Here is a 15,613-nt window from a genome sequence, read left to right on the forward strand (position 1 = left end):
CCTGTAGGGTCCAGTGGTACAGTCTCCTCTATTACCCAAGCTGAGTACTCTAGGTGTGCCCTCTATGTGGGCTGAGTACACTCTTCTCTTGTAGTAGATCCTTGATTGCAGTTGGCAGGTCAATGGGAAGAATTTACCCAGGCCAGTAAGTTTCCAAGATTGTCTGTGACCACTTACTGCCAATCTCCACCCTCAGTGGAGATCAGCTGTGCAGGGGGCAGGGTTGTAGTGCTCCGACATGGTCTATAGCTGTCGACTGGGTGCACAGACCCTGGGGTTTCCTGGGTGGTGGCAGGCCAAGGTCAGCCACCACCCACCTGTGTTCTGCCCAGGCTACCTTACCTGAACTATAATGAAGTCTGAGGTGGCTGCTACTTGTGCTGGGCTTGGAGATTCCCAGGCAAAGCCAATCTGTAAATCTAGGCTGGCTGCTGTTAGTGCTGTGCCTAGAGCCACTTAACAAGAGGTATGGCAGGGACTGGGTGCTCACTGAGGCCAGTCGTTGCTTGTTTGAAAGAATTTAGGAAGTTGTGAAGCTGGAGCCAAGACAGCCATTCATAAGGGAAAGCTACTCTTAATACTTTCAAGTTGAGTGGGACAAAGATCTCCAGGGTAGGGCAAACCCTTTAGTCAGGTTAGTGGAGTCTCATACATGATATCCACCTGCCTGCTCTGTAGCTCTGCCAACCTTTCTGTTTGGGAGAAAGCTATCCCCCAGCTCTTGCCTTGATGCCAGCCACTTCCAATTTCTCCCTGTATGACACTTTTGCCTTTCAAGCTGCTACCCCAGTGCTAGAGCTCTGAGGGAGTGAGTCTGAGTAAGTTTGTGTGTGGGTATTTTAAGAGGAACTGCTTGGGACTCCAGAAATTTCTTCCACCGACTCCATCCCCGGTAGCTTTTGCAGCCAGAAGTTATGAGGACTTTCTTCCTGGCACCCGTAGTCTGGGCTGGGGGACCTGGTGTGAGGCTGTGACTCTACTCCAGAGATATCCCTCCCAATTTTTATCCTCCACTTGGGAATATTTGACCAGTGCATTCTGTGTCTTCACCCCTCCTACCAGTCTGGGTGGATGTGGTTTCTTTAATTCCGTAGTTGTCAGACCTCCATTCTGCTTGATTTCTGATGGTTCTGAGTGATGGTTGTTCTATAATTTAGTTGTTATTTTGATGAGGTTGTGCCAGGAGGTGAGACATGTTTACTTATGCCATCATCTTGACCAGAACTCCCTTGGTAAGTTTTTAAAAATATGTACGCTAATATAATAGATATCGCAATGCAATCTAACAAAATTGTTTTGAATGAAGTTAAAGATGACTAAGCACTACTAGGGCCAATGTATGGAAAAAACTTAATGAACATTTTTGGCCAACACAATATTTAGTTGTGTTTTTATAGGCTATGCAATATATTCCTTTTTGAGGAATCAAGCACCTCTATCATCCTAAACTGGTCCTACACAAGGGTTCATGATTCAAATGTCTAAATATTTTGCTGGTTATTTTTGTGGAATCTATTTTGTCACAATAATCACCATGATGTCCATTGTGATTTTTCCTCTCTCTTTTATAATTAAACTTATATAGCGAGAAAATGTCATTGAATATAAGCACTGTTTAATTACAAAAAATGAGAATGGAGAATACAACCTCAGTGGGACCAAGAAGAACTTCAATAATCTTAAAGATCTTTTGAATTGCTACCAGATGGAAACTGTTCGCTCAGACAATATAATTTTCCAGTTTACGAAATGCTGTCCCCCAAAGCCAAAAGGTAAAGTAATTTTCCTGTTATTTTAAAAATATAGGTCATGACTTTTATTATAGTGAGTGATAACTTCAGGATATTGATTTTAAAAAAATATTGAAAAAGCAGCTCCAAATAACAGACTAATTTTGTCTCATTGTTTTATACATATATCCTCAAATAGCATTGTTCAGTTTGGTTTGAGTTGCCTAGAAGTGATGGGAAGTTCCATAATTCTAAAATGCTATTTATAAATAGTAATTGCTTGATATAAATCAGTCACTATTTATTGAAGAGAAAGAAAGACCTCACTACCAAAGTCTCACATTTGGTTCTAAGTAAAAACTTTCATACTGTTAGAATTTTAATTTCTAAACTTTTAAAATTAAAATGGTAAGGTTGGAAATGTCTTTAAAAAATAGAATTTTTAAAATTTATCAAAATTCCTGAAAAATTATACTAGTTAAGGAAGTGATTATAATTTTGAATATTTGAAATAACTGGTTAGAGTACATTAAAATTTAATGAATAAAATGCTAAAATAATTTTCTGAAATGAAAAAATGAATAGTAAGTTAAGCATTTCTTATATTTAGGACACATTTTATTTTACCAATTTGGAACCATTATTTCCTTAGTGTGTTTTGATTACATATGTTTTTCATTATTTCTTTTTTTCTTTTACAGATAAATCAAACCTTCTAGTCTTCAGAACCAACGGTGTTTCTGATGTACCAACCTCACCAACACTACAGAGACATAATAATGTGAACCAAATGGTATTTCACAAAATCAGAAATGAAGATTTGATATTTGTAAGTTTTCAGATACTGATTATTGTCTTTTTTTGTCCTTTTAAAATAACAACTGTTTCCCACTTATATTCATGTGACATTTGGAACTATTTTGTTATCTATATTGTTAAAATTTATTGCCAATTAATATTTTTATTTCTTGTGAAAATGTGATACCAAACTTGAGTTAGAAATTAGTAAAATTAATTATTTTAAGAAGGGAATTATATTCTCTTTTCAGGGTTTTAGAAATTTCTTTTCAAATCTTAAATTAAAAATTTAAAATGGTCTTATACAAAAGACCTATATCTTAATGATCACGTTGTAAAGAAGACAAGGGAAATTAAAGGAGCCAAAAATAAAAAAGAAACTGAAAACAGAGTAGTATATAAGAGCCAGTGTTTTGGCTATAGAATGATGGGGTTTGGAATTAATCTCAAAAACTAAGGGGATTAAGATCTAAAAGTAGGGCCAAGTCGTGGGGTCTACACAAGACCAGGAGTTAAAAGTGAAGCTGTCTCTGAAAGCCAAGACCTTCAAGTAAATATATTCTCAGTAAAACAGTATGTGGAGTGTGAAAAATTCACCCACTAACAACAGGAGTACTTTTTGTTTTAATTGGGCTCTTAGTTAGGAAAAAAAATCTCTCCTGAGGATTTGTAATCATAAGCTTTTGAGTTTGGGTTTCTTTATTCCACTTGCATGATCTAAGAAACCCTAAGCTAATAAATAAAATAGGAAGTGATACTCCCCTAGTAATACCCAGTGGTAAGTGGCAGAAGCAAAAACAAAATCTTTTTGAAAGAACATACTCTTAACCTAGGTCACTCAGGACTTCTCAGATGAAACAAATCCAAATATGAGCTTTTAATTGAAAAAATAAAAACATACAGGAGAATAATCTAAGAGTAAGGGAGTCAACAGACCAACAAATATCAAAAGTACTTCATATAACAGACTTTTTAGAAAGAGATTATAAAATATATAAATATTTTTAAAGATATAACAGCAGTTGAAAACATAGGGGTGGGGAACCAGACATTATTTAAATTTAAAAAGATCAAAAAGATTTAGAGAAGAAAGATAAAGAAATGAAAAAGCCCTGGCTGGTGTGGCTCAGTAAGTTGAGTGCTGGCCTGCCAACCAAAGGGTCACCAGTTTGATTCCCAGTCAGGACACATGCCTGGGTTGCAGGCCAGGTCCCCAGTGGGTGGTGCATGAGAGGCAACCACACATTGATGTTTCTTTCCCTCTCTTCCTCCCTCCCTTCCCCTCTAAATATAAATAAGTAAAATCTTTTTAAAAATAGAAAAAAATATACTCATTGACCTTAAAGCAAAATGGACAGGTTAAAAAACAGATAATTTATAGTTGAAGAGAGAATTAGTGAATTGGAAGATAGATCTGGAAGTTATTCAGATATAGCAGATAGGGCGAAAGAAATGGAAATTACAAAGAGAAATTAGGAACATGGAGAGCATAATGAGAAAGATTAACTGATGTCTGAATTCCATAAAGAGGCAGTAGGTAGAATTAACAAGATTTGTAAAGACATAAATTCTCATGTAAATAATGGATAGCCTAACATTACAAAACTAGTAACAGTAGAGTTTCAATTTAAACATAGGCATCCCTGCTTTAGAGTTCAGGATGTCAATTACTCTGTTAAGGATATGTAGGAAATACTAAGTAATAGTAGTAATAGCGTTTACTATGTGTCATGGACTCGGCTAAGTGCTTTCATGTATTTATTCATTTATTGCTCATAACAACGTATGGAAAAATAGTTATTTTTCTCATTCCTCCAGATTACATTGCCTGTACAAGGTCACACAGCTAGCAGGTAGTGGGTAAAAGGACTAAGTTAGGTATTCTGCCTCCACAGACCATTTTGTACTGCCTTTCTATTGCACTGTTAGGAAAGGAAGTCAAAAAAATATTCACCTCTAAATAAATGTAGGTAAACATTGACTCTATAAATTAGTGATAATTACAACTAATTCAGGGTGTTAAGAACCAGGTGAAACCAAAATATACTTTATTGATTAATTCTTGTTTTCTTCTCTTATATTAGAGTATGAGGAAGCAAAATATACTTAATTTGGGGTCTTAAATCTGGGTTTAGTTTGTAAGAGAAATATTTGCTAATGGATTTTTTTAACTCTTTGTCATTGAACATATTTCCTAATTCTCACATCTTTATCCATGTTTACTCATTCTTTTCTTTCCTTTCTTTTAAAGAATGAAAGCCTTGGACAAGGCACTTTTACAAAAATTTTTAAAGGTATAAGAAGAGAAATAGGAGACTATGGACAACTGCATGAAACAGAAGTTCTTTTAAAAGTTTTGGATAAAGCACATAGAAACTATTCAGAGGTGTGTATGTTTTTTGTGTAGTTCATGTAGCTTATGATTTTTAAAGATGTGGTCTCATATGTACACAACACATTCATGCTTGTAGTTTTTCAAAATTGCAACTTTAAAAAGTATATTTATCAAGGACTTTCAAAGGATGCCTTCTGGTGTGGCTATCAAAAATTAAAGAATTTTTTTAAAATAACATTTACAAACTAATTACTTTTAGCATTATGTTATGGGTATTATTACATCTTTTCATATACTAAGGCAGTGGATTTCAAACTTGGTTGCCAGAGCTTTATGAGTTTCACAGATTTCCTCCACAATTTCATCTACTTTTTTTAAAAAAAGAGTTTGTACTAAGGAACATTCTGGGTGAAATATGGATTCCAGAGATATTAGCCCACAGAAACCCAGCCACCATTTGCTAGAGTCCTTAGCATAGAAAGGCATCACCAAACAGTTGTGATACTTAAATTGTCTTAAAGGATGTTAGTGGAATATGATATGAAGCATGTAAATCAAAGAGTTGCTCTAATCCAGAACACCAAAGTGCTGGTGAATGTGATCCTCAACAGCCACAGCCAGAAATTCTAGTCAAAGTGTAGTTAAGTTAGAGTGATGTAAATACTGTGCTAATCTCCCAGCATAGTTGTCATGATGTTTTATCTGCATAGAGATCATTTTTAATTCCTCAGGAAGTGTAATCTGAAGCTCCCATCCATTTATTTCAGTCCCATATTACTGTTTCTGGTGTCTACCTCTGTATCTGTCTTCTACTCTGGGTGCCATGGGTTTAAGCTTTTTAATCTATTATTCATGCTGCCCTGTACTATTGCTCCCTCTCTCTCATTGCTATCTGCTTATTCCAGCCTTATTTAGGGGTTTCCTCAGAATGAACTCTAGCATTAAGGTTGGTGGCCATTGCAAGACAATATAAGGGGACCAAAGTACATTGTAGCTTATTTATATAGTTCTGAGGAGAATAGAAAGGTGCATTTCTCTTATCTTTGTGAACTGTCAACACTTACAGGCATGAACAATAATTCTTTTGCACGGTTTTGTTTTCCTTAGTCTTTCTTTGAAGCAGCAAGCATGATGAGCCAGCTTTCTCACAAGCATCTGGTTTTAAATTATGGAGTATGTGTCTGTGGAGAGGAGAGTAAGTAAATCTCTGGCTTCCTTATGTTAATGTTGTGACTTTCTCAGTACATCTGTTTTTGTATATATAGAAAACTCAATTTCAGGATCATAGTTAGGTATCAGTATAAACCATAATTTAACAGGAACTAAGTATTACTGAAACCCAAAACATTGTAGAACTGTTCAGTAAGGTCTTCTAAAAAAGGAAACCAATGAATGAAATTAAAATGCATAAAATAGTTAACATGGCTCATGTTAAAATGCTAAAACAATACAGCATTATAGTAAACAATGTTTACTAATCTTTTACCATAACAATATACAGGGTAGGGAAAAAATAGGTTTACATTTGTGAGTATGCAAAACACAGAGTTTATTCCTGTATTATTATTTATTAACTACTGTATTATTTTCCATATGAACAACTGCAAACCTGCTTTTGCCCAGCCCTGTAGATTATGGCTGGTTTGATTTAACATTGGAATAACTGACCTTTTCAGTATAGTACCAATTTATTTGGGTTTATAAAGACAAAGTATATAAATTGTAGAATGATTGTTAATGAAGCCAACTGAAATGGTTGGATGTTGATACTTGATATATTCTATGTCTAAATTTAGACTGTTCATAAAAACAGTGAAGTTTATATTCAGAAAATTTCTATGTAATTCCCCATTTTCCATTAGTAATGTAGATTAGATATGCATCCAAACTTATATAACATTGCCTCATATATTTGAAAATTGATGGTCTTTTCAAAGGCAGGTGGCTTTCAAATCTGTTTTCTGGAAGTTCCTCAGGTATCTTAGGGGTTTATAAAAGAAGAGTAGATCTAAATGCAGTAGTGGAGAGTTCTACCCACTTATCGCCAGCTAGAGTGGTTTTATATTTATCTCTTATTTATTGATTCTTCTCATAATTTTTCATTTTGGGGGAAAAAGAATAATACATTTAGAGCATATAATTCCAATTCTTACACTTGCTTTTATACTTATTTCATTGATTCTGTGATGTACTTTTTTCACATTTAAGAATATCTGAAATTGAGGTGTGATATAATTGATGGCATGTCAGTTTAATTGGTAATTTTTTTCTTTTGTGACATAAAATAAGGGGACATGTAACAATCTATAGTATCTATGAAACATAGTAGGTCCTAAATGCCACATAAAGAGGTTTGATGAAGCGCCTCATTGTAACTCCTACATTATTTGTCTTTTTGTTTTGAAACTTTCCCTGACAAATTTATCTGCAGGCTATCTTTTTTCAAATTAAATTTATTGGGCTAACATTGGTCAATACTTAATTATTGGCATGTGAATTGTTCTCCCAATTAACTATGGGCAGCAAAACTTTAATTTGTTTTTGTCACCCAGCAAGGTCCAAAGGCAACTTTTGTTACTAACAGTTGTTATATACCAAATTAAAACTAAGTAATTTTAACATTAAATCAAGCAGAATCACAATTCAAGATTAGTTCTACAGTATGCATTTTAAAGCAAATATATGAAACATAGGCATGTATGAAGTATAGGCACTTAAAAAGTTACTGGGCCAAAGAACAAACATGGATTACAGTGTGAAGTCTGTCAGAATTTTTTTTGTTTTTAAGATTTTACTTATTTATTTTTAGAGAGGGGAAGGGAGGGAGAAAGAGAGGGAGAGAAACATCAATCTGTGGTTGCCTCTTGCACGCCCCAGACCAGGGACCTGGCCCACAACCCAGGCATGCGCCCTGACTGGGAATCAAACCAGTGACCTGCAGGCTGGCACTCAATCCACTGAGCCACACCAGCCAGGGCTGTCAGAATTTCTTTAAAAATATGTATCATGACACCATGTTTACAATTTTTACTTCAATTTTTGTGTTTTTTATTTTGTATCTTAATTTCCCATTTTTTAATTTTAAAAACAACACTATTTATGGTTTCGAAACAACAAAATGACCTTAATAAATTCAAACTTGAAATTAAGAACTTGAGCTTATTACTCTATTATAAATTATTACTAGATGAAGGTAAGTAAACCCTAAACCCAGTTAATTATTTTATTAAATAACATGCTTTTTGTAGGAACAGTCTTGGCTTTCAGGATCTTGGTCAATACTAACAGGGTGGAGAATTTTTATTGTGCCTTAAAGGCAGTCAGTACTGTTTCTAAGAGCTAATTTTTTTTTTCTGGCAAAATACTTGGTCTGGCACAAATAATTCCCCTTTTGATCACAAAATCTTTTATTACAAAATCATAAACATGTAATTCTATAATATAACAGTATCACACTCAAGCATACAATATGACATTTTAGGTGAAATGTTCAAATTAAAACTATGAATTATTATACCCATGTTATAACCTACCAACCACACTCAAGCAGGCATTACTTTTGCTGGACCCTATATATTTTAATAATATTTTTTTTTAAGTTTTAAAGATAAAACAATACAAAACACTAATTTTTTACAGCATAAAATAAAGGAATAAATGCAGTTCAAGCTCAAATTATGCTTTATGTCTCATAGAATAGACATTGCTATTAATTTTTGTGTGTGTAAGAAGAATTTCAGGAAGTTTTGAATGTCTAAATAGTTCCATGGAAGAAAAAATTAACTATGTGAGAAATTTTCATTTGTTTTGAAAAAGCAGCCATAATTTAGTACTGACACATAGAGGTGTGCTGAAGTAATATTTTACATGTGTGTGTGTAAAATGTGTATATGATAATGTTATATACACATTATATAATATTTATGTATATCATATACTACTACATGATATAATATGTATTATGTTGTATATTATGTTACTATATGTAATACATATATATGTATAATATTATAGATACAGTGGTTTAGGTTCCTACCTTTTACTGTTGTGAATAAACTAAACTCTTCTCAAATGGTATATAGCTGTTAAGCTTTCTTTGAATTAGTGAATTTTGCCCTGACTGGTGTGGCTCAGTGAGTTGGTCATTGCCCCACAACCTGAAAGGTCACTGGTTCGATTCCTGGTCAGGGCACATGCCTTGGTTGTGGGCCAAGTCCCCAGCTGGGGGCATGCAAGAGGCAACCAATTGATGTTTTTCTTACACATCGATGTTTCTCTCCCTCTCTTTCTCCCTTTTTTCCCATCTCTAATAATACGTAAATAAATAAAATCTTTTTAAAAATTAGTGAATTTTATATATTAAATCTTTTTGTAATATCCACATATAATTATAAATATATTTATAAAAGTTTAAAATTATATATTTTTATTGTGTATATGTACTTGAGCCTTATTGTCATATATTTTTATGCAGATATTCTGGTTCAGGAGTTTGTGAAATTTGGATCACTAGATACATACTTGAAAAAGAATAAAACTTCTATAAATATATTATGGAAACTTGAAGTGGCTAAACAGTTGGCATGGGCCATGCATTTTCTAGTAAGTAATTAGTATATTCTTCTATCAAAAATTTGTTTCATCTTATGAAGCAGTATAGAAAGGATCTTGACCCTGGAGCAAGAAATACATTTATAAATGGATGCTGAATAATTTAATCTGTGTAGTTTATGAAAGGTATTATTTTACGCACATAGTTTTAAATAGTTTAGAAATAGTTTTGTCATCCCACCAATCTCAGAGAACTGAAGAACAGACAGTCTGTAGTTTGTGTCACTTAGGTTGAGAGAATTTAACCAAAAATTATGCAGAAACTTGTGCTTACTACGGATGGTAGAAAACACCTTAAAATATAACTTGCTGTGGTGTTTGTGGGCAATTAGAAATTATGCCCAATAAGAAAATAATACTGCTAAAGAAGCAGAATACTAGAGGGTCAGCCAGTGATCAGACCCCTCAGAGTGTACCTATATTGTGCTGCTGAACAAAATAGTATTTCTGTCAGCTACCACCTAGAAATAGATGCTACTTAAAATCTCAGCTTTAGAAACTAAAGTGGCATTGAGTAGTTTTAATGTATTTGTCTTATGGGTATAGATTATTGCTATCATTTAAAATGTAAAACAGGAAGCATACTGTTAGCCATAAAATTTCCTTTTATTATCTCAAAGCATACCTCCAAATTAATGTTTATTAATTAATACTATCTTAGTTTTCTTCTTTAAAGCCATTTTGGGGTCTAAGTTATATTAAGTGCTTATATATTTATGGATTGATATTTGAATGTATGTCCATTTTACTTTAATAGGAAGAAAAAACCCTTATTCATGGGAATGTGTGTGCCAAAAATATTCTACTTATCAGAGAAGAAGACAGGAAGACGGGAAATCCTCCTTTCATCAAACTTAGTGATCCTGGCATTAGTATCACAGTTTTGCCAAAGGACAGTAAGTTCGACAGGGATTTTATTTAACTTCATTAAGTTTTACTTGGAAGGTTGAATTTAAAAACATGTTAATTTTTCTTAAACCATTTTATTGACATGTTCTTGATTAATAATAAAATTTATCTACCATTTTTGGCAATCTAAATTAAGTAATAGTTGCATCCAAGTCTCTCTGTTCATTTGTCCTTATAAGCTTGTTACTATGGACTGTCAACTGATGGTCATTGGTGCTAATTCATTGCCAACAGGAATCCCCAAATTTGGGCTGTGGTAGAAAGGGAAACTTCATTCAGTGCATAACAGGGCAATTGTGATACAGCATGGCTGTGAAAACAGGTGGCCCTAGGGTCAGACCCCTTTCTGGCTAGACAACCCTGCTCTACTCTGTTCCTTGTTGGTCTGTTCTGCTTCATGCCAGTCTGCTCTGCACTGTGCTGGTCTGCTTTGTTCTGTGCCAATCTGCTTTGGTGAGAAGCCAGGGAAACACTCTTTTTAGTCTTTGGTGGAAAGTAAAGTACACTTCCAGAGCAAGAGGCCAGCTGTCTTACATAGACAGAAATCCCCACCCCCTGGTCCCTAATTGGTCTATATTATGCAAATGAGGTTTCCAAATCCTTCCAGTTGATTGGTCCAAAAGTCACTGTCCTGATTGGTCAGAACAGAGCCAGTCTGGTTGTTTGGAGTTATGCTACTCCAACTGGGTGGGAAAAGCATTAGTCCTATTGATTGAAATAGGATTTCAGAGCTCCTTTATAAGGGCTGGCTCAGGTGGTAGAAACGCAGTGCAAGGCAGGCAGTTCAGTGCAGAGGCAAATAGTTCAGTGCAGTCTTCTTCTTAAAGTACAGTTTGTATGAGAGGCTACCCCTGTATAGAAATGTCTGCTAGGCTCTGTTTTTTGCTGGTGGGTTTTTTTGTTTGTTTGTTTTTCAAATTTGAGCCCAGTTAGCCACCAGGAGCCCTTCTTAGTAGGCATCTTCTTTCTCAGGGACCACAGGACTATAAGATAATTTTTTAAACAGTTTTAATCCCCAATTCTGTATAGAAGGGCAGATTTTATCTTTATTTTTATTTTCTATTTTACTTATTTTTTGGAGACTATGATAATATGCAAAAATCTTGGCTATATTTCTGAATATTTCCTTAGATACCTACAGTACAATTACTGGGTCCAGGGATGGAACGTTTTTAAGGCTCTTGATATCAGGGAGCTCTCTGAAAAAGTGGTATTCAGTTGTCCTCAGAGGGCTTTCTAGCATTGTGAACTCCTAATTTAATAGATGAAAATAACATCTCATTGTTTTGCTTTCCTGTTCTGTGATTATTCATGACACTGAAGAGTTTTTCATAAACTTATTGTGTATTTATATCTACCCTTCACTGGTTTTCCCATCTTCTGTCTATTTTTCTTTGCCAATCTTAGTAAACTTTTTTTATTGATCCCCATATATTCTTCACGGAATAATATTAACCTTTCTCATTTTTTGTCAAATTCTTTACAATTCTGATTTACTTTTTAATTTTTTTAACATTAAGATTATGTAAATTTGAAAATTTGTTGATAATTTTCTTCATAATTCCTTCCCTTGCTTTTATGCTTTGATAGTTCTTTCCTACCCACAGATAGAATACTCAATTAAATGTTTTTCTGTTTATTTGATGTCCTTTGTTTCCTTGTTATGCTTATTGAACTGGAGTTTATTTTGATGTTTGTACATGTATCTTCATTGACTTTTTTGGAGGAGTTAGCCAGTTTTACCCTCTGTCTCTGTGGTATTCATGCACCCTTTCTTTGTTACCCACTGCATTCCTCCGCGTACTGGGGTGTGCTTTAGATGTGTAGTTCTCATACATTTGTCAAATGGCTTTTATTTTATTTATCATTTTACCCATAATTTTTAAAAATAGTTTTGATCGCTAATTGTATGTGGAGGGTCAGATTTTATCCATTTTTAAAAAGAAATTTTCTAATATTCTTTGAGCCACAAGTAAATTTGCTAAATTTTTCTTTTCTTAGTCACTAAATAAAAATTTGAGGAGATATGTTTACCTAGTGTGAGACTTTATTTAGTTTAATTACTCAGGTAATTCTGACTTTTCAAAGCTTTTTTTTAAAAAAAGAAACAAACCTTTCTTTTGTGTTTCTTAACCCTTCTATTTAACACATTTAGTTAAAATTAAGAATTTCAGTGGAATAGTTGAAAAGAGTTATTTTGGTCCAAATAATGTAATTGTATTTCATTATCTTAGCTAATTTCTCTAATTGAATGTTCTAATTTAGAATCAAAATTGACCAATTTTTGTGCATTGATGCATGTTTGAGCATGCAGCTTGTTTAAGCATGTTTGATGCATGCACTTAAACTTGATGGCTTATCTGACAGTGAAGACAGATTATAAGGCAGAAAATGTTATAGAATCTTAAATATGGTTCCCAGTGAAATTTTACCCTTTGGAATGGGAGGTGAAGAAAGAAAACCATATTCATACAGTGAAGGAGAAAGGCACATGTACTCTTTGAATATACCAAAAGATGCAACAGATTATCCTTCATTCTTCTCTATCCATCTACCTACCTATGTTATCTATCTATGCCTGAATACAAGAAGGTGGAGTTAAAGTGCTCCCTCTTTTCTTGAATACCATTTTTTGATGAGGTTAAAGACCATAGAAACTTTACTGGAGAAATTCAATGATTTGAGCAGAACCTACATATATTGATTCTGTACCCAGAATATCTTGGTATAATTTACTCACCCATCTGCCTGTTGGTTCTTATATTTTCATCTACAAATTAGAACTACCACTGCTATTGAATCATTAAAATATATTAGAATGTACCTTTGCTACTTACACATTATAAAGAAATACAAAAAAATATTAAGAGGCAACTTGAGGACAAATTTTATGGGAAAAAAATTTTTAAGGTTTTATTTATTTATTTTTAGAGAAGGGAAGGGAGGGAGAGAGAGGAAGAGAAACATCAATCTGTGGTTGCCTCTTGAACGCCCCCTACTGGGGACCTGGCCTGCAACCCAGGCATGTGCCCTGACTGGGAATCAAACTAGTGACCCTTTGGTAGAGACTGACACTCAATCCACTGAGCCACACCAGCCAGGGTGAAAAAAATTTTTTTGAATGCAGTATTAATAGGAAGGGGTAAAGAGACACTATTATTTAATGGAAAAAGTGTAGTTGATCCAGGATTTATTGTACAGGATTATAATTCTCTTAGTGCTATTAACAAATTGTGTGACTTTGGGCAAATTACCATCCTTATGGATTTCAGTTTTGTCATTGTTAAAGCATATATTGAAGTAGATTATTCAAATCACTTTAAAAAGTATTTGCATATTAAAGAATTACTTGTGAGCTCTACTTAACCATACAATGTTCTGATCATTTAAAAGTCCTTCAGGAGAGAATACCATGGGTACCACCTGAATGCATTGAAAATCCTAAAAATTTAAACTTGGCAACAGACAAGTGGAGTTTTGGTACCACTTTGTGGGAAATCTGCAGTGGAGGAGATAAGCCTCTGAATGCTTTGGATTCTCAGAGAGTAAGTTTTTATAGACTGGGAAATTGGATTAATTCTGTGATCCTTGATGTTTCACATGATTTTATATTTTTTTAGCCCATCTAATGTTTAAAAGAAGGTTGATAAGGCATTATGCAATTTATTCTCAATGTATGGTTCTTTAATTATAGAAACTACAGTTTTATGAAGACAGACACCAGCTTCCTGCACCAAAGTGGACAGAGTTAGCAAATCTTATTAATAATTGTATGGATTACGAACCAGATTTTAGACCTTCTTTCAGAGCCATCATACGAGATCTAAACAGTTTGTTTACTCCCGGTATGTATTGACGCAGCACTCTTACTGATTCTCCAGGTATCTTTCTATTTTTGTTGTATTTAACAGATCTTTAGTAATTTTATAATCCCTTCCAGTAAGTTCTTTAATGTCTTTAGCACTTCTTAACTTCTTATGTCCGTATGACTTTTCCTACTTTACACATTTTCTGGTCTCTGTGATTGATCAGTCTTTCCATTTTTAAAAGCTTTTTCTCCTTCAATTACCCAGTTTTAGTCTTCCACTTGATAAGTAGTGTACTAGAGAAGTATATTTGTCTTATTTGAGTTTTTAAAAATAATTTCTTTTTTTAAAAACCAGTTTTTAATACATTTTATAATATATTTTCTAAACATGGAGTAGATTTGATTTTGTTTGTCTTCTCCTTTAAAATATGTAGCTAAATATGCATGTGTCTGACCCACAGCTAGTTCCTGTTTCAAAACTAGTCTCCATTTTCACAGGAAATGTCAGAATATACTCTTACTTTATAAATATTAAAACTACCTATCTTGTAATCATTTATCCTTTGTAAAAATATTTCTTGAAAGCCTACAGATTATGGGTAATAATTAAAGGCTCCCATTAATATAATCTAAGCTATTAGAGTTACCCTATATTAGTTTGTATTTAATATTTCTAACTCATTCTAATTATTTTGGTCAGCTTGAATACACATCATTTTAACCCAGAGAATGTATTTTCCAGCTTATGGTGGTAATACACTTTATTTCTGCAGATTACGAACTATTAACAGAGAATGACATGTTACCAAATATGAGGATAGGTGCTCTAGGGTTTTCTGGTGCTTTTGAAGACCGAGACCCTACTCAGTTTGAAGAGAGACACTTGAAATTTCTGCAGCAACTTGGCAAGGTAAGGAGACAGAAGTTTTAAAATAAAGTATAATCATAGAACATTTTATTTAGAAAAAAAATCTTTAGAGATTCTTTAAAGTTCACATTTCACAAATTTTTAAGGAGTGTGGTAAAAAGATTTAGTTGTCAGAAGTTCTGAGGGCTTCTCAGAACCTTTAATATGTAATGCGCATCGAATATCTTCAAGAGCTTGATAAATTAGGGAATATTTCCCTGGTTGATTTGACCATGGGACTCTTTCTTGGTAGAGGGCACTTTATTTACGAAATAGAGAAAGGAATAATTGAATTAAGCCTTTCTACTCCCTTTCTTTTGTAGTCATCTCAGGGAAAAGGAATGTCATCAGAGTCTACTTGTTGACTGGATGGACTGTGTTCACTAGCAGACAGTTTCTTTCTGCTAAAAGGTGACATAGTCATGCTTAGTCTACAAATTTTAAGACAAGGAAAAGCTCAGTTCTTAGCAGGTCCTATCATAGTGGTAAGCTCTCTTTCTTCCCCTAAGTTTGCT

General features: G+C 33.9%; 1 protein-coding gene across 4 annotated transcripts in view; it reads left to right on the forward strand.

Moving 5' to 3' along the window:
* Positions 1–15,613, forward strand: part of JAK2 (Janus kinase 2) — a 110,762-nt gene that overhangs the window by 82,070 nt on the left and 13,079 nt on the right. For all 4 annotated transcript variants that reach the window (XR_006654685.3, XM_071221554.1, XM_024554958.4 and 1 more), the window contains exons 11-19: positions 1,586–1,772; positions 2,432–2,559; positions 4,780–4,914; positions 5,971–6,058; positions 9,338–9,465; positions 10,232–10,370; positions 13,777–13,928; positions 14,078–14,228; positions 14,965–15,101. Coding sequence is in view for 3 of the 4 variants with exons in the window: in XM_071221554.1 (XP_071077655.1) it covers positions 1,586–1,772; positions 2,432–2,559; positions 4,780–4,914; positions 5,971–6,058; positions 9,338–9,465; positions 10,232–10,370; positions 13,777–13,928; positions 14,078–14,228; positions 14,965–15,101 (1,245 nt within the window). In the remaining variant the exon portion in view is untranslated. The remainder of the gene's footprint in view (positions 1–1,585; positions 1,773–2,431; positions 2,560–4,779; positions 4,915–5,970; positions 6,059–9,337; positions 9,466–10,231; positions 10,371–13,776; positions 13,929–14,077; positions 14,229–14,964; positions 15,102–15,613) is intronic.

Source organism: Desmodus rotundus, chromosome 1 (genome assembly GCF_022682495.2).
Source record: "Desmodus rotundus isolate HL8 chromosome 1, HLdesRot8A.1, whole genome shotgun sequence".
NCBI classification, from domain to species: domain Eukaryota; kingdom Metazoa; phylum Chordata; class Mammalia; order Chiroptera; family Phyllostomidae; genus Desmodus; species Desmodus rotundus.